Source organism: Lepidochelys kempii, chromosome 18 (genome assembly GCF_965140265.1).
Source record: "Lepidochelys kempii isolate rLepKem1 chromosome 18, rLepKem1.hap2, whole genome shotgun sequence".
Classification (NCBI taxonomy): domain Eukaryota; kingdom Metazoa; phylum Chordata; order Testudines; family Cheloniidae; genus Lepidochelys; species Lepidochelys kempii.
The window spans coordinates 17,470,471-17,490,166 of record NC_133273.1 but is presented as its reverse complement, the minus strand read 5'-3'; the positions used below and the strand labels follow the sequence as shown (position 1 = coordinate 17,490,166).

The window sequence follows — 19,696 nt, the reverse complement described above, 5'->3', positions numbered from 1 at the left end:
ATGACTGACATGTAATTGTAATATATATTTTCTTTACTGATGAAACATGGAGTAAGCAGCAGTTCTGCTGAGGACACAGGTTGAAAAAGTTGGCAAGGAGAGATGGCTAAAATGTTATGGCAACATGCAAGAGGAAATAAGTTGGATTCCTTTGATTTTTCCCTAATTATTTTTTCTGAAAGAAATCACAGAGACTGTGAAGCCTGATATTTACAAACATGCTTTCACATCATCTAGGAGTCTTGCCAAGACCAACTGTTTTTCTTGTACTTGCACCCAAGGTTGTTAAGATAGCTTAAAACCTTGCCCAGCTTCCCACAAGAAGGGATCAAGAATTAATTGAATTAAATGCATACACATTTGCAGCATTTTTCAGCATAACTTTCCTCTTCTTTCATTTCTTTTGCATACATATTGCAAGTACCATTTTAAAGTCCTTCATCTGTGATGGAAAGATGCCGGAAAGCAAGAGAAGTGAAGTGTGTCTTAAGGCTGAAGTTGTGGTCCTGAATTTTGAAAGACAAAGAGTGAAAGAGCCAATTTGGATTGCATAAAAACTGCCCCAAATCATGGACCGTATTTTAGAACCAAATATGAATGGAGATCTTTTGCGGGTCTGATTTCCTCGCCCCCCCCCCAAATCCTGGTTTCTGATGCAGAGTAGAACTGGAAATAGCGCAGACCAAACGAAGATGACTCCTCTTAGTCTGATACCAGCTGGAAACCAAAGTCTTTCAAGAAAGTCTGTTGTGTGGGATATCCAGTTCCATTTTTACAGATCGACCGTGTTCAGCATTTGGAGAGGTGCATATCCTAATGAAACCCAGATTCCCAAATGAGGCTCACTTCTCCCTATGCAGACTCGTATCTTTTTATCCAGGATTGCGGAGGTACGTGGGGAGGGTAAAGGTGTGTATCCTTTTGAAGATGCTCAGAGTGTGGTTGACAGTGGAATCAGCCTGTAGGTGGTGATAAAATGTTCCGACTGCCATCACCCTTGCACGTACGCAAGTATCTTTCCCCAGTTTGCCTATTCTTTCTGTCTAATCCCTCTATTTAGGCTCATCACTATAGTTGCTCTCATATACTGTACGTTCTCTGGGACAGGGACTGTCTTCTTTGTTTGTCTTTACAGTGCCTATCACAGTGGAGCCCTGGATAATAACCGAGTGCCCAGCTCCTCCGGCCCAGAGAGTAGAACACATGGGTGGTGGTGTTGACCAGACCAGACACGACACTACCTCCCCAGCACTTTAGAGCCAATTGGATGCTTTGAGTGAATGTCTGGAATTTCCTGAGGGTTACAGAACCATCTTTCTGAATCATTAAGCAGATTGTCTCCCTTTCCCTTCAGTTTGTAAGAATCTGTTTGTTATGCTTTTAATAACCAGGCTCTGCTCTGACACGGTCTCTGTTCAGAAGGTATAATTTACCCTACTCCTTCAGAATTCCTTCGATTTAATTATGAAAGGTAAGCAAGTCAGAAGGGGTAGGGTACATTGTTCTTTAAGAAATCAGTAATAAAGGACATATGAGATGGTGATTTGGTGGAAGAACCCTCAAGAATATCTGACAGTTTGGGTTGAATAATGACCTAGAGTTTGGGTGCTAGTTCTTGGACCTTTTTTGAGCCTGTAGAACCTCTAAGTCTTGTGGGAAACAGGCTTTCTCTCGAGATTTCTGCTACTTCTTCCTTCTGTTCTGTTCACTTTCTTGTGGTATTTTTGCACCTCTTTGTAACACTAGCAACATGTCTGATGTGGCTTCTGTCTAGTGGCTGGGTCACTAGAAAATAACAGCCTACTACTGGCCACCAGCCAAGCTTTAATGGTAGAAGTCTAGCTTGAGCTGGAAGACCCAAGTGCAAACCATGCTAAAGACTCGTTACACTTCCAGCCCTGGTCACAGCCCAGAATTGCAGGAGCAGCAGAGAAAATAGGAGGAAAAGTTAAGCGAACTACAGATTGGTGAGAATATTTTAGCCAAATTCTCTTGGCCATCCCTTGCATCAGACCACTGTCCAAGATGTAACCATCTTGCTGGTATTTTAGCAATGGACTGTATTATCCCTTCTAGTTACAATCAGGACATCTTTAATTGGTGTCAGTGCAATTAGGAGCTGAGCTAATTTTACCCTTGTATATATCAAAGTTAGCTTTGAAACACTGAGTCCCTGACTTGATGGGGGATTAAAACGTCACTTGTAAGTGCTCACAAGGTCAGAGAGCAGCTGCATTTTCCAGCCAGATTGACTGCAGACAAATATTTTTAGTCCAGCCTGCCAGAGAGAATGCGATTTAACCCCTAGTATAATTGCTCTTTGTGTTTCTAAGCAGCACCGTGTTGACGTGCCTCAGAGCAGGGGGGGAGGAACTGGCACAACCAGTCAGCGTGGGCAGTTTGGCGGGTTTGGTGGCTGGAAGTGTGTGGTGATAATGAGAATGTTGACAGGGAGAGAGTGTGCTGGAAGATGCTTCTGTGTCAGAAATGTTGGAGGCAACGCTAGGTCGCTGCCAAGACTACTTAAGGCAAAACTGGGCTAGGGGGGTCTTGAAGGTGTCTTAAGTTTCTGCTTACTGGTCCCGGGATTTCCTGTCCAGACAAAACATCCTTTTTCTGTGAGGTGAAGGAAGAACTCTCTGCTACTGGGAGAAGTCCCTCCCTGATTGGACATCTCAGGCACGGCCTGGCATGTGCGTTTCGCCAACATCTCTAACATAGAGCCCGCTGTTTACAATGGGAAATAGCAGCCAGTGGCATTACGCCTTTGATTGGCGTGGCACTGTGAAACCAAACAAACGATATGGTGAGCTGCATGGCACGTGTCCTGTGATCTGTTTATCCATTGCAAGCCAGAATCCCGCTCCTTGGGAGTGTGCAATGTCCCCGTTGTCTAGAGCGGCGTTTCTCAATGACTGGCCCATGGACCGGCTCCAGTCCCTGAGATCTTCCTGACACAGTCTAGGGAGGCAGCAAGCCAGTCCCTGACATGAAAGAAGTTTATTCATAGATTCATAAATGTTTAGGTCAGAAGGGACCATTATGATCATCTAGTCTGACCTCCTGCACAACGCAGGCCACAGAATTTCACCCACCACTCCTGCAAAAAACCTCACACCTATATCTGTGCTATTGAAGTCTTCAAATCATAGTTTAAAGACTTCAAGGAGCAGAGAATCCTTCAGCAAGTGACCCGTGCCCCATGCTACAGAGGAAGGTGAAAAACCTCCATGGCCTCTTCCAATCTGCCCTGGAGGAAAATTCCTTCCTGACCCCAAATATGGTGATCAGCTAAACCCTGAGCATATGGGCAAGATTCATCAGCCAGATACTACAGAAAATTCTTTCCTGGGTAACTCAGATCCCACCCCATCTAATATCCCATCACAGGCCATTGGGCCTATTTACCATGAATATTTAATTACCAAAATCATGTTATCCCATCATACCATCTCCTCCATAAACTTATCGAGTTTAATCTTAAAGCCAGATAGATCTTTTGCCTCCACTGCTTCCCTTGGAAGACTATTCCAAAACTTCACTCCTCTGATGGTTAGAAACCTTCATCTAATTTCTAGTCTAAATTTCCTGGCCAGTTTATATCCATTTGTTCTTGTGTCCACATTGGTACTGAACTTCAATAATTCCTCTTCCTCTCTGGTATTTATCCCTCTGATATATTTGTAGAGAGCAATTATATCTCCTCTCAACCTTCTTTTAGTTAGGCTAAACAAGCCAAGCTCCTTGAGTCTCCTTTCATAAGACAAGTTTTCCGTTCCTCGGATCATCCTAGTAGCCGTTCTCTGTACCTGTTTCAGTTTGAATTCATCCTTCTTAAACATGGGAGACCAGAACTGCACACAGTATTCCAGATGAGGTCTCACCAGTGCCTTGTATAACGGCACTAAAACCTTCTTATCCCTACTGGAAATACCTCTCCTGATGCATCCCAAGATCGCATTAGCTTTTTTCATGGCCATGTCACATTGGCGGCTCATAGTCATCCTATGATCAACCAATACTCCAAGGACCTTTTCCTCCTCCGTTACTTCTAAATTTCTAAGTTGAGAAACACTGGTCTAGAGCAGCACCTTCTAAACTATTGCACGCTTCAGCAGATCATTACAGCCGCTGAAAATCAACTACGTGATGCACAGCTGCCTGGAATTATTTAAAGCACAGTTATAATCAGAAAAAGATGACTGTATAAAAATTGCCATGTGTTTTTTATTCTTTCTCACTCATGGCCAAACCCAGCTGCATGAAAGTCAATAGAAAGATTAGTGCGTGCTTCACCATGAGTCATGCTGGACTTCACCCCTTCCCCAGGGCTCCCTGCATGGAATGAAATCTCAGCACAAGGTTAGTTTGCCTACTGAAGCCCTACTCTGATCAGCCTAAGAAAGGCACTTGCCTCTCACTCTGCAGCCTTCCCAGGAATCTTGCTGTTTGACTTGTGTCCAAGCAGGAAAGTTTCCCCGGAGTCTCTCATCAAGTAGCAGGCAGGTTCATTGGACTCAAACAAACTCACTTTGCTGGACTTTAAGCCCACCTGATTGTTGTGGGCTGGAGAATTCAGCTCAGTCTTGAATGCAGTTAGGTTCATGCTCTAAGAAGAGACTCTGGGAGGAAAGAGGAGAAGAGTGAAAATCCAGTGGGGAAAAATATTGGTGGCAAAATGGACATTATGTGAAACTGACCCCTATGCAGAGCAGCCAACAAGATCTAGGCACCCTGGAAGCCATACTGTACAATACCTGGAGCGCTTTGGTAGGAGTTTAGTGGTGTGTGGGCTTTGCCAGCAATGGAGGCACTTGCAATCACTAGTTGCTTTTGAAAATGTAGGCCGTTGCCTTTCCAACTGGAACTCTCCTGCTGGCTGAGAGGAAGCATGTGCTTCATGTTGACAAGCTTTGAGTTAGTTTTGTGACTTCAGAGGCTGAATCGAAAGGTTCACAAACCCTCCAGCTCCGTGAGGTTCCCATCCCCAATATTCACTCCAACGTGCTCATGCAGAGTATACACGAGTTGAATACTCCTGTCATGTGGGGATTCTCATGACAACAGGCCCCTTCATGAAATTTCCAGGGTTTGTCCTCTCTTGTGGTATTCCAGCATTTTGAACGTGGCCAGAACCTTGTAGATCAGAGCCAGGTAGACATGGAAAAACCGGTCCAGGGTCCCTCTTGCTCAGATTTGTGAAGCAGGGACTTGCATCTGCCCATTTGCTCTTGTAGCTGCTATGTTGTCCTGGTTAAAGATATTGCATCATCTTTGTCTATCATAACCATTTTTAGAGTAACAAATAGAGAGGAAGGATGTTCTTGTGGTTACCCACCAGACTGGGATTTGTGAGATCCGGGTTCTGTCCTTGGCTCTGCCACAGACTGCTTGTGCGACCTTGGACAAGTCGCTTCATTTCTTCGGCTCGCAGTTCCTCATCTGTAAAATGGGGATGGTACAACTTCCCTACCTCATCGAGCGGTTCGGAAGAAAAATGCATTCATGGATGTGACACGCTCAGCTATTACAGTACCTTTGAAAATCATAGAAACAAAAATAAATAAATACCTCCATGGCAATGTAACTCTTTCCATCCCACGGACCGAGGAGCCATCGAAACAAGCATAACTATTTGAGAGAGTTATTTCTTTACTTATGGTACGTCCCCATTAAGTTCCTAAGCACATGGGATTCCAGTTGCATGGAGGGAATAGCAGCATGCTGACAAGGATCTTTCTTTCTCTTTCTCTCTTTCTCTCTCTCTCTCCAGGGCCCTCAAAATGTAGCATCACATGATTCTCCAGGGTTCTCTGTGCTGGAGCCTTTCAGAGCAGAGATTTAAAATCCATTGCTTGGCCTGCAGCTGTCTTTATTGTGTGCAATTTTCTTCACTGGATAATGGGGTCAGGACCACCACAAAGTACTAGGCAATGCTGGGGATCTGTGACCTTTTTGGGTGGTTAAATCAGAAGGATTTGTGTTTGCCGAGCTGGGGACTGAATTCACTCTTGCTCCCGGAGAGGAGGAAGATAGTAAATTATTCTCATTAATCCATGTTGTAATTTAGCCTGTAACTTCCTTGTCACAGTTAATCTACTGCCCTGTGCATGCTGCTAGGCAGAGACCAAGATCTAACACTGGGGTGAGCGGCAGTTCAAGGGTGGGCGGGGTGGGGGCATGCATCGTGAGCCAGTTGCTGGGGCCTACATTTCTTGCTCCCTCCTGGATCTTTGGGCATCAGCCCTTTGTGGCAGGGTCGAGAATTGCAAATGGCCTCACTTTTATGCAGCTGAATTGTGCTGAATTCTCCCCAGGCTGAGTAGCTCCACAGAGCAAAGTACTTCGTCCCGGCTCATACGGAAGCATAAACGCAGGAGGAGAAAACAAAGGATGCGACAGATTGACAGGGTAAGGTTGGTGCTGCAGCATACGGCGGGGTGGGTCATGTTTCTGATGAGTGCAGTGTGTGTGCTAGAAAGAGGTGATGGGACTGGTCAACCGCCTACTGAAGTTAGTGGAAAGATTCCTGTCCACTCCTATGGGCTTTGGAACAGGTCCTCGACGTAGGAATCTTGACGTATCATCACAGTTTGTTGTTTTTCTTCAGCCCTCTGCCTCCGATGCTGTGGCCCTGCTTCTTGCCCCATCTTCTCACTGCCACGTGCTCCCATGAGACAGCCTCAGTCAGGACACTGTCTTCAGCAAGGGGAAGGGCCAATGGCAAGGTTACTACAGTATTGGGTATTTGGCCTGCACCGTCCTCTGCTCCTGTTCAGGTCAATAGGAGAGAATGCTCAGCTCTTAGGAAATACTCAGCAACTTGCAAGGATTGTCTCTTGCTCCATTCTGGGACAGTGCTACAACAGCAGCACCAGAGTGACTCAGATGATGTATTACAATTTCATCAAGCACTTGTTTGCTTCTCAGAAAAAATATATCCCTTGGGGCTTTAAAGAAACAGAATATGTTAAGCTCTTCTTGCTAGAACTGGGCTAACAGAAGAGCTATTCTCAGACATGTTTGCTGAACCTTGATAGTGTTTTGATTCAACTGTGTGTCCCCCGTTTTCTGTTTGCCTTTCTGCAAACTTTTGTGAGGTCATGTTTTATTTGCACGGATGGTTGGGAAGGAGCTTTGATTCACATGAATACCAGGACTCCCGTGCAAATGGGCGTCTTTGCAACAGGAGTACTTTCTTTAGGTCATCTGGCCTGAAACTGTACCACATGACTTAGCATGCACCATTCAAATAGAGAACCCCTGATATTGAGCATTGCTATGAGCACTTTTAAACAACCCATTGGGTGAAATACGGTTGTTTGAAGAATCATGAATAAGGAATCAATTTCAAGAAATCATGATGGGTTCCTACAGGTGGTTTCCATACAGAAGGAAGGTCCAAATCTGATCAGTTGGTTGCTCCCAGTTAGTTATTTTCATTGCTAGATTTTGAACCATTTAAAAGCTGGGATTCTTATGAAGCCTCTGTTGTATTTTTTCCAGTCATCCTCATTCAGCAGTATCACAGATTCAACCATGTCCCTGAATATCATCACTGTCACACTCAATATGGGTAAGATGACGTTGTAGCATCGTTGCTGATTTTTATTCTTAATTCTATTTGTCGAGTGCTGTTCATTGATTACTATTAAAGTCAAGACTTAGCATGATACAATAGCTGAGCTACTGCAGTTATGGCCTGATCCAAAGTTCTTTAGAAGTCAATGAAAAGATTCCCGTTGACTTCAAGGGGCATAAATTTTGACAGCTGTCCAGACTGCCAAATGAAGCATGTGGGTCTCAATCCAGTTCAGAGTGGATGTGTGTCCATATCCCATAACCAACATCATAACTGTCTCAGATTTTCAAACTTCGTGACAGATACAGCGGGATAGGCCATGACTGGTCATTGGAGATAAAATTCTCCTCTCACCCCTAGAAGTGGGGTAAGGAGGAAGGTAGCTTGGTGATGGAGGCTTATGTTGCTGCCACCCATGTTGTCCCATTGTTTGGATAAATAGACACTTTCTGGGCTGTCAGTCCAACCCCTTTCACCAGCCCTAAATTCCTGCTGCCCCAGTGATGTATGGAAAAACAAACAGGACCTGATGCTGTTAAGTGTTTTATTTCTAGGCGCAGACAGGTCTTTTCAGTACAGTTCCTCTTGCTTATTTTCTTTAAAATGTGCACATTTTCAACAAGTCGTATGAAAAAATAATCCAAGATCAACAACCTCTCTCTGCTTGGATGAATATGCCAGGTACATACAACCAGCTCAGCTTAGCCTCTTGGTCTGAATGTCTACAATGCTTCTGTTGATAATGTGGTGGTGGTGAGAAATCTGGAAGACACCTGTCTCTCTTAAGGCCATAGAGTAATACTTGGCCAGCTTTCAGTGGCCTTCCAATCACCTCGCTTGCTTTTTCTCCCCCCTCTGCCTATCTAGAAAAGTATAATTTTCTGGGGATCAGCATCGTAGGACAGAGCAACGACCGAGGAGATGGTGGCATTTACATTGGCTCTATCATGAAAGGAGGAGCAGTGGCAGCAGATGGCCGAATTGAACCAGGAGACATGCTTCTACAGGTTGGTCCATGCCCCCAAAATTATGCCACTTGCTGAAATATTACTGGTTTCAGCTTGGCCTTTCCACCAGCTTTCCTCGTTCCAGAACCCGTGAGCGAAATTCATTCTTGTGCAAAGAAGTTTTAGCTTGCACAAGGCCTACCTACTACATAAGTCTCCAAATATTTGCCATTTAACTTGAGTTCCCCCTGCTGGCTGGCTGACCAACTCTACAGCAATGAAATATCTCTTCAGTTTCTCCACTAAATGAAAACAGTTAAGACGAATTTAAGATGGGCTTCACTCATAGTGCTTGACAATGCCCTATTCATTGCCATTGGCATGGGACAGGCTAACACTAGCCTAATAAAACGGCCTTTTCCCTTTAGTGACAACCTCTGATCATCATTGTCTTTTTGTGGCATGTTCCAGGTGAACGAGGTCAACTTTGAGAACATGAGCAATGATGACGCAGTGCGGGTTTTACGGGAAATAGTCTCCAAGCCTGGGTGAGTGTGTCACCAGATCCCTGTTTTCCCTCGTCTCCCGAAATTTAGTGCTGGGCAAAGCTCAAGAAGTTCAGTAGTTCAATCTGGATAAGCACCGAGAGTATGGATGCTTATCCTGATTATCTGAACCACTTGGAATAGGTTAGCCCCTGGCTGCTAGTATACCAGCTAAAACCAACACAGGCTGGTAGCTGTCTTGCTGATTCATTCCCTATGGGGTTCCTAGGGCAAAAACCTCCTCTAAATGTGATTGTTCTATCTGGCCATCCTTGGGGAGGAACAAATCCGTTCACCACAATAGAATATCGTTCTCCCGGTTCTACAGGGAAAGGTAACTGAGTCATCCATATTTATTTTCTTTATTTTCAGACCTATCAGCCTAACGGTGGCCAAATGCTGGGATCCCACACCTAGGAGTTATTTTACTATCCCCAGGGGTAAGTGAGCAGCCAGTATAGCAGTGCTAAGTTGCAAGGTTTTCAAAATGCATGGCACAAAGACCTCAAGGGTCAAGGCATTTCCAGCTACCCTGTTATCTTAGGAAGTTTTTTTTTTTCACAACCCTTTGCAAACAGATCAGAATATCTAGTTCTAAGTTGGGGGTGGGGAGCACAGGACTTGGTTCTTTCTTGGATTCAGTTAGCTTTGGGTCTGGACTCTGGGTCAGGTTTCACAGTATAATATGAGAAGACTCCTGCCACAATCACAGGAAACTGATCATCTTGGATCTACCCCTCCAAATCGAACCCAACCGTCCCTGCTTAGTGTCCTGGATGAAGGCAAAAGTCCCTGACTGTTCCTTCTGGTCCCCCCCACTAGTGATCATCTTAGCCCTGTGCATGTGAATAACAATGACCCCAAGATACTGACAGTGTCCAAATAATTGTCTCCTACCCACCCCCTCAACTGAATCCTGCTGAGGTGGATTCTGCCAGAAATCTGATTTGTTTGTTTCTTTTTGTTTGTTTGCTATTCCAGCTGAACCAGTGAGGCCAATTGACCCTGCAGCATGGATCTCTCATACCACAGCCATGACGGGAGCATACCCCCGTTACGGTATGAGCCCCTCCATGAGCACCGTCACATCTACCAGCTCCTCACTAACAAGCTCAATTCACGATTCGGAAAGTAAGTCGCACTGCGGCCAGCACAGGGCAGGTGTCTTCTGCTCAGGGCCGGCAGTGTAGAGCTGCACAAAAAGCAAAGCGAGACACAAACACACACAGCAACCGCAAGAAAACATTTAAATTTTTAATTTTAACGTGTGGGGAGCATAAAACTTTCCAAAGGTTAACACAGGGATGCCACAGCGTAGGAGGAGCAAGGCTTTGCACTTAGATTTTGAACCATATGTTAGAAGAGTTTCCCCACGTCTTCCAATAAAATGGAGGGGCAGAGCTCCATCCTAATGTATCAGTCCCTTGCAGAGCCAGAAGCCATTTCCCCCAGGTGGATAACCTTGCGGATCAAGAAGTAGGGCATTATGTTTGGAAACTTTCTATTTGCTTTCAAAACAGCCTTCACAGTGTTTTTAATATGGTTTAATTGGGTTGCCATTTCTTTTTTGGAACTTTATTAAATTTAAAAAAACAAACCAAACCAAAACCAAAAGCTGGTGACTTTTGTCCTGCAAGAGGAAATGAAGGGTCAGATTTTCTCTGCCACTGATCTGGTCTGTTATGGCAGTTCCTAAGTTCTCCTATCAACCTAGTGAGAAAGTTGTTATGGTTTCTTATCTTGGAAATTTTAGAACTGAAGAAACAAGTCTTTCCTTGTTCTCTAGTGTGAGTGCAGGGCACAATGCAGCATCTGATTTAAAAACACATGGCACTAAGGCAAGACAAATACATACAGCAGGTGGCTGTTCAGGTCCTCACCACAGAGGCCCCAATTTAGGAAAGCATCCCTATTCGAGACTGCACTTAAGCATGTGCTGAAGGGACTTAAGCTAGTCTGTTAAGTGCGGCCCTAAATAGGGATGGACTTAAGCACCATGCTTAAGTTTGTTTTCCTGAAAGAAGAATAAAGAGACCAGAAACTAAACACATTCTGCAGGACTGGTTCACGATTTCTTCCAAAACATTGCCATCTAGCGTCCCACTTTGAGCTGCTGATTCTAGCTGGTCCTGTTGATGCTCAAAAGGCAATCAATGCATTGACCAACTAAACTAAGCACACTGGACACACTTTCCTATTGCCCTGCGAACAGCAAAATTAAACACCACTTTTGCCTCAATCAGGATCAAATTCTTGTCTCGTTCTTACTCATAAAGTGGCAAAGCCTCGGTATGTGTCCCCAAGCCTTTCTTCCCCCATTGATTCCTCCGAGGCAGGCAGGACAGCTACTGTACTTTGTTGGCTGGCATATTTTTTCAAAAGAAGAAGAAATAGGGAGGAGCAATGCAAACTGGATGCTTTTGGTGGCATAATAGCATATCCCTATTTAGAAAATTTGGGCCAAGATTTTCAAAAGTGACGAGCCATTTTGGGGTCTCAGTTTGCAATACTTTAAAGATGGCTAGTTTTCAGAGTGGTCCGCCCTTTCTAAAAATCAGGCCCTTTATGGTGCCTCAGCTTGAACATCCAAAAACTGAAATACCTCAAATGACTCGTCACTTCTGAAAGGGCTGGCTTATCTGAGTAGGTTAAAAGAGGGGGTGAGAATTGATGGATCTAGCTGTATTGCTTACACACACCTCCTTTAATCTCTTTGTTTTGCACTGAAAATATTCTCAGCTGCACAGGGTAATAAAAAAAAGAGATTGGCTCTGTTAACTAACCGTGACACTGCCAATTACAGTTCAGACATTCTTTCCACCTGAAGACTTGTTTTGCAATGAAATAATCTAAATTAGGAGCTCTAAGGAACTTTACACCTTGAAAAGTGTTTTTCTTTCCTACAGGTATTCTGTATGGAAAAACCCTTAATACAGAATGATAACCTTCTGTAGAATTTTTAACCCAATCTGTAGCAAGGTTATATAATTCCCCACAGATTCTGTAGGTTGCCTTAAAATTCCTGTAGGGAGGATCTCCTTCTCTGTTAAGTTTCAGAGTAGCAGCCATGTTAGTCTGTATCCGCAAAAAGAACAGGAGGACTTGTGGCGCCGTAGAGACTAACAAATTTGTTTGAGCATAAGGTTTTGTAAGCTACAGCTCACTTCATCAGATGTGCAAAAGCTTATGCTCAAACAAATTTGTTAGTCTCGAAGGTGCCACAAGTACTCTCATTCTCTGTTAAGGCTCCAAATCAGCAGGATACACTGAAGCCAGCTTGCATAACTCACAAGCTTAATGTTAAGCAAGCACTTAAGTACATTGCTGAATTGGGGCCTAAAATCTATAGGTTGCTTAAAGTAATTTCTGTAACCCCTTAGAGAAACCCTATTGGTTTCATTGCTAATATGTTATACTGGATTTTTCCATAGAGGCAAAACAACAATCATTATCATAATTAATAAAGTAGACCTTCATTGATCATTTAAAGACCTTTGGGTTAATGATCAATGACAGAATCTTTCCTGGACAAATGTTTGGCTGAAGTATTAAATTCCTAAAGTTGTCTGTGCATTGGTGGTGCCTTTATATTTAAAAGTACCAGCAGGTCCTGCCAGACCATGTAGCTGCTCGCTCGCTCACTCTCTGATTTCATAAGTAGACAGCAGCTAGAATTACAGCCTCACCTTGAAACTCTGAAAGGGGAGTGACCTCTTTTGTAGGTCTTGTCTCTGCATCTCCTTAGACAGTAGGCGGCACCAGCAAAAGAGGGGGAAATATTATCAGCAGTCAAAGGCAAGCGAACCACTTACCCCACCATGGCTTTATCTTGAGATGCATTTTTTTCAGTCTTATAAATACTAAAGATTACTGGAGTCTAATGTCTGCTGATTGCTGTCAAACAATGAGAGTCTGTTACTCTGTTTACATTCCTCTTGAAACATTAATGTATCGGGTGCCTTGCTGCACAGTACAGCGATTTGGAAATGAGGAATGCGGACACCCTCTTTGTCATGCTTCTGAAATGAAGGTTGCTTGGGAGTGAAACCAGTTTTCTGCAGTTAGCTTTTCATTTCTTGTGGCGTGGGGCGTTCCCTTTTCCTAACACGAGCAGGAGAAAAAACTTGAAATTAGAACAAAATGGCTCAGTTTCCACATCTGTGAAGTGGTTATCCTGACACACGTCAGAGGTGTGTCTGGAGGCTTCGTTCATTCACATTTCCCATGCTCTTTGCGTAGGTGCTAGAACTGGGGGCTGCCACACTCACTGACTTGAAGCGGTTTCCATCACACGCAGGGTTTACAGTTTGGTTCAGTGGCTCTCAGCACCCACCCCTGGCTCTTTGGGATCCTCAGATGGCAGTACGATAGGAGGGTAACGTTTTATTTCAAACAAGGCCAACAGGACTAGCAGCGAGGTTGGTAGCAAACTGCACTGCCATTTATTTATTTCTGTCTCCTTCACTTGGAGCCAATCTGATGCACAGGAGGGGCAGCACACCCAGATCTCAAGAGTGGGTCAGGAGGAAGAGAGGATCTCACCCATTAACCTCTCAGTCACGGCAGAAACGGAGAGACCGCACGCCTCTCAACCCAAAATGGAATAAACAAAGAGCTTAAATACAAACAGGGCTTTCCAGCCTTGCACTTCCCCGTCCAAGAGCCTCCTAGAGTCTCTCAGGGTTATGTTGCTGATACTCACAGCAAATATAAACATCAGTTTTACTGTTTTGGCTGTAAATGTGGAAGCAGCCAGTTAATGGAGCAGCATTAGCTGAGTGCAAGTCTGTGTCGGGGTTCCTTCTTTTGAGTACTGTGGTATGTCTCCTGGTTTACTCTGTTTATATAATGGGTCTGGGATAACGTAAACGGGTTGAGAGACTTTTTTTTCCTTGTAGCCCACCCCCTTTGCCCTCTTGCCTGTTCTTAACATCAGACGTATTGGGGCAGCCAGTGTTACATCAACATTTGTGACTAAAGCACCTGAGATTGGGGAGGGGAGCTCAGATGAAACCCACAAAGCAGCAGGGCTTGGGTTTCTTTTTTGTTTTTTAGGTCGGTTTCGTTATCTCTTTGTTTCTTCAGGCTTTTTCTCTCAAACACAGGACTCCTCAGGGACCTGACTACTCAATTGCTGTTAAATCAGACTTTTTCACACCAGATAGATGCAGTTTTTCATATTAATTATTATTGAAAAAGGTACCTTGTTCTAGAATAATTTTCAGCTCATTCCATGGCAACAATCTCTTGCATTAGCCTCTGATTTTCTCTGTTGGGCCAGCTGCCTTCAGCCAGGACAAGCGCCAATGCTGGTTTATCTATCAAAGGCAGAGCATCTTTCCCCCCTCCATTTTCAGAAGAGGAGCTTGCTTACGGCCCGTCCGGGTCTTCTGAGATCACCCTAGAGACCTTTATGTGTAAAACTACTCCAGTTTTCTACAGGACTAGCCCCTGAGCATTGCAAAGTCCTTCTTGGCAGCTGTTGTGTTTCGGAGTCTGATCCAAAACCCATTGAAATCAATGGGAGTTTTTTTCCATTGGCTTGAATGGGGTTTGATCAAGCCCTCAGACCATTACTGTGAAATACCGTCTTGCTTTTTGAAAAGGGGTATCCTGCCCAAAGCTACTTATTCCTTCTGCGTGGGCCTGTCTCTTCAGTAAATATTGTACACACATGCATTAGAATGAAGGTGCGAAATAAAGATGGCATGAGGTATGGTACAAGTGCATTGTCCTGGTGTGTGTGTGTGTGTATATATATATATATACCCTTCTTATCAGTAATCTCTAAGAGTGGACGGGTGAAACTGAGAGGTAAAGGTACCACTCAGAACCAATCTAAAGCAATGGGCTAATGCAGTGATACTCAGACTAGGGCTCGGAAGCAGCAAGTGGCTCTTTAGTGTGTCTCTCTTTGCTGCACATGATATTAAAACATGGTGTGGTTTAATTATTAACTAATCAGATGCTTTTACTGTGTTGTTCACCAAGTGTAGAACACTTGGTCAGTCATTTTGCTGTGAGAATATTTCTATAGAATCCTTGCAGCAAAATGACTAATTTACTCTCTCTCTAGAGAGAGAGTAAATGAAACAATACATTGTGGCTCCTTTGGGTAACGTTGATCGCTAATTTGGCTCCTGAACCACTGGGATCTGAGTATCACTGGGTTAATGCATCTGATTCAAAAGATTGTCGGCATTTCTGCCTGTTCTAATGCTCGTGTATTCACAACCCCACTCAGTCATGTTGTCGGGTCAAGGGTTACTTGAGGAAGTCCAGTCCTGAGATGGATACATTTTCTTTGCTGTAACTGAGAGTTTTCAGATTTGGACAGCCACCTGCAAACTACAGCCTACTGATCCAGCATCCTTCTGCTTCCAGTGGCTTCAAAAAGCATAATACTGATTTGGAGACAGGCCATATGAAAATCAAGTTTATTGCTCCCTGCATATTTAAATTAGATATTCTTTTTTAAAAAAGTTGCTTTTTGTCACTAACCGAACTAACTTAAAGCAAAAGCAAATCTTAGTGTTGCTCCGATGGCGTGAGAGTTTAGAAGCCTTGTGTGTGTATATGGCATGTGATGGTATATTTCAAGTGTGTAGATGTGCATGTATCAAGATCAATGGTTTGAGTTTTCGCTGTGTCGTACTTGTGCCTTTTACCAAAAATGTGAGGGTGGCTGACGCAAAGTGAAATTGATTCCGTTGCTCTCCTAGAAAAGTGAGGGGGCTCATGACTTGCTATGTTTCTGTTAGAGATGAGCCTGAGCTACATGATGGATATGAATTCTCCTGAGCTGGGAGGATGGGAGGCAGGATTAACACAATGAGTATGGTGGGCAGCCCATTAAAAATACATTACCAGTTGTGAAGTTGGGAATTGGATCCAGAGTTGGATGGCGTTTGGGGTTCACACCTGTCTCGCAGATCATAGTAACGAGAGAGATTGGAAGGAAGGGCCCTAGGAGTTGCTGGGTGAGGTAACCAAGGAGAATACCCCTCCCATATGAGGGACAGGGGGGCCAGGCTTAACCCTGCCCAGCCAGCACAGAAGATCTGGCAGGCACTTACTGTTGGGTTTTATTATTGAAATGGATCAGCAAAACAAATCACTCTTGTTTCTAGCTGAACACTCAGGTCAGGGGAGTTGTGCACGAGATGGGGTGGTCAAATGAGAAAAGCAGCAACGGCTGATCAGTGCTGACACATCTAGAATTGGCTTTTCCAAATACTCTGCAAGAGAGGTGCATGGAGCGTGGGGGAGGGGGTATATGTGTTCTCATTGGGTTTCGTTACTTTCCCTGGTTTGTAAGGCTGCGTACCACTAAAGTCATTTTCAAGGCGTCCACCAGCCCAGGGCTTGTTACTGATACAGGCTGTCTTCTAGTTTGCCGATTCACTTCACTCCTCCCTTTGATGCCTGCACTGTGCCCATTGACATGAGCTGCAGGTGCATTGATAGCAGAATAGACTTACCCTCTTCTTTCCCTGGCAGGTGCCACCATTCATAGTGACTAACCCAAAGGTCTAGGTAGAAGCAAAACGTGCTTGTTCCTAACATTGTCTGTTGTACGACCACCACGTGACCTATGGTGGGTTGAATGTGGAGGGAGTGTTGCCTGAAGTCCCTCTGGGAGCGCTGCACATTACATGGGAAATGGCTGCTGATTGGATCAGCCTCAGGAGCTCCCCCTAGGGAAATGGGCCGGGAGCGACTTGTAGCTGGCTAGAGAACCCAACACCTGCAGGGTGCCTGCAGCTCAGTGACTAAACTGTTCATGCCAAGCAGCGTCTTTACAGAACTGGTGTGAATACTGCACCTTGGTGCTACTGCTGAGGGCAAGATGGGGGAATCCTGTGACTCTCTGTCTTGCCTCTGCTTTGGAAAGCTGTGTCTTGAAAGGCGCAATCCAAACGGTGAGCTGAAACGAAGTGACTCTCTCTGTGGAGGTGGCTGAGCTCCGAGAAGCATCTAACCTCTCTTCCTTTCAGAATTGGAAGAATCTCCCTTGACTGTGAAGAGTGACATGGCTACTATTGTCAAGGTTATGCAGTTACCTGACTCAGGCCTGGAAATCCGGGACAGAATGTGGTTAAAAATTACCATCTCCAATGCAGTGATAGGTAAGCGGGTCCCCCGACGGCTGCGCAGATCACCCAGTGGCTTGTTAGAAACCATCTTTGGGAGCTGCCTTTTAGAGCCGTGGTGACTTGTGTGTTTCTGTGAAAGAGTCTAGTTGTGAAAAGGAAGAATGAATGGCTCGAGTTTGAACTAGTGTGGGCTAGGACTGTGCAAGCTTCCCCCACCCATTGTCCCACTGCACCTGAACCCTTATGGATAATACCACTGCTGCTCCCATCCTGTGCCTGTCAGGATAGCAGCGTCCCCGCTGCTCCAAAGCTGCACGTTCACACAGCTCGGCCAAGGCATCTCGGTCCAGGATAGCAGCGCCCCCTGCTGCTCCAAACCTGCACGTTCACACAGCTTGGCCAAGGCATCTCAGTCATGACCTGAACCACCCCAGCTATTTCCCTCTTGAACGGAAACTGCCAAGTGACCCAGATGGTGTTTTCATGCTGCATGCAAATATGTACTGAGCTCTAAACAACCTACGTGACTTTTACTTGTTACCTAAACAGGACACTAGACAGCCTGGAGTCTGCACCCCTCCTGGCCCCCCATATCTGTTGAAAACCTGTCACTGTCTGTATAAACACTGTGTCATTTCAGATTGTCTTAATTCCTTCTCATATGCACCATGTAAAAAAAAAATCCATGGGGTTTTTTTTTGTTTTTTTTTTTTTTTTTTTTAGCATTTAAATGAGTAGGTGCTCCAACTGGATGCAGGATTATTCTTCACTTCCTGGTTTAAACTGATGGCTGGTGGTGGTTAGCGCTGTTAGACAGGTGCTCCATCCCACCCCAGAGGTGGATGCATTTCAGTGACGGGCCTGATGAAAGGTGCTGTGAAAATATGATATTCTGAAGCTTTCTGGGGCAGGGCCTGACCTGTATCTTTTTTGATAGTGCCTAGCACAACGATGCTCTGAGCTGGCTGAGGCCTATAGGCCCAAATGCATTGTGATAGATAATGACAGGAGTTTGAACGTTGTCTTGCCGGCTAAAAGTAACATTGGGATGTTTCTCTTTCTCTATTCCCCACTCCCATTGCAGGGGCAGATGTGGTCGACTGGCTTTACACGCACGTGGAGGGCTTCAAGGACAGACGAGAGGCTAGAAAATACGCCAGCAGCATGTTAAAACACGGCTACCTCAGGCACACTGTGAACAAAATCACCTTCTCAGAGCAGTGCTATTATGTCTTCGGGGACCTCTGCAGCAGTAAGTTCCTCGACCGTGAAGGGCAAAGCTGCGCATGTGCTCTATGCCAGCTCCTCTGTTCTGGCAGGAAGCGCAGGACAACCTCCTGTGGGATCTCACAAGCGTGGCGATTTCCACACACGAGCCTGCCCCCCACCAGAGTTACATGATCGTGAGCCAATATTTTCCTCTAGGAGAAGCAACTGAGTTATCTTGTCAGAAGTTGGGAATGGGCGACAGGGGATGGATCACTTGATGATTCCCTGTTCTGTTCATTCCCTCTGGGGCACCTGGCATCGGCCACTGTCGGAAGACAGGATACCGGGCTAGATGGACCTTTGGTCTGACCCAGTATGGCCGTTCTTATGTTCTTATCTGGGTTGGAAGGATGGCCTAGTGAAATAGGATACTGGACTGTGACTCAGGAAATCTGGGTTCCAATCCTGACTGTCACACGCCTGCCTGTCCTCGGGCCTCAGTTTCTCATCTGTAAAATGGGGCTAGGATTACCCTGCCTTACGGGGATGCTGTGAGGGGCTCAAATGCTATGGCGATGCAGACTGTGTAAGTATGATCTGAAATTGAATAATGATTTCATGCCCCGACACAAGCGTGATCAGCAGAGGCATTCCGTCTGGCCCTCCTTTCATGTAAATGGGAATAGGCTGCCAGGGCATTCTCCGCTGACCCCTCTTGCTCTGGAATTCATTCTTCAGGTCATTTTGGGGGCCCCCATCGTGGTAGTGCGTTAGCACCTCTATTTCAGCAATGGCTGTACCCTCACAACTTCCCTCGGCGGTCAGGACCGATCCCCCTTGTACAGAAAGGGCTCTGAAGCACAGAGGGGATCGAAGCTACATCTGAACTCGGAGATCAGGGTGCGGCCTGAGGAGAGCTAGCGCTAATAATAGGAGCGTGGCCGCCATAGTGTTCGAGCAGTGGGAGCAGCAGCCCGGGCTAGCTGCCCTGAGCATGTCCCCCACACCCCAGGGCCTAAGCCGGTTTATTGTCGGGGCGGCTGGCCTGAGCTGTCCATGCTGTCACAGCTTCACTACTCGTTTTAGCACACTCGCTCAGCGTGAACTAGTGCAAGTGTGAGTACGCACGCTGGGAATCACAGCCCTGGCTGGACTTGCCCAAAGTCACACGGGGAGTCTGAAGCAGAGTCAGGCATTAAGCCCTGATCTCCTGAGTCCCAGTCTAGTGTCTTAAGCACAAGGCCACCATCCTTCCACAGTCCACCAGAGACTGGCTTTGTTAACCTTTTGGTTGTGCTGCAAGGCCCATCTCCCCAC

The 19,696-nt window shown here is 45.4% G+C and overlaps 1 protein-coding gene across 10 annotated transcripts in view; it reads left to right on the top strand.

Moving 5' to 3' along the window:
- Positions 1 to 19,696, top strand: part of DVL1 (dishevelled segment polarity protein 1) — a 210,930-nt gene that overhangs the window by 148,551 nt on the left and 42,683 nt on the right. For 9 of the 10 annotated variants that reach the window (XR_012155594.1, XM_073317080.1, XM_073317073.1 and 6 more), the window contains 8 exons: positions 6,318 to 6,411; positions 7,507 to 7,576; positions 8,450 to 8,589; positions 9,001 to 9,077; positions 9,447 to 9,514; positions 10,056 to 10,205; positions 17,072 to 17,203; positions 18,255 to 18,422. Coding sequence is in view for 9 of the 10 variants with exons in the window: in XM_073317080.1 (XP_073173181.1) it covers positions 6,318 to 6,411; positions 7,507 to 7,576; positions 8,450 to 8,589; positions 9,001 to 9,077; positions 9,447 to 9,514; positions 10,056 to 10,205; positions 17,072 to 17,203; positions 18,255 to 18,422 (899 nt within the window). In the remaining variant the exon portion in view is untranslated. The remainder of the gene's footprint in view (positions 1 to 6,317; positions 6,412 to 7,506; positions 7,577 to 8,449; positions 8,590 to 9,000; positions 9,078 to 9,446; positions 9,515 to 10,055; positions 10,206 to 17,071; positions 17,204 to 18,254; positions 18,423 to 19,696) is intronic. The other variant, XM_073317074.1, reaches the window with a different exon arrangement.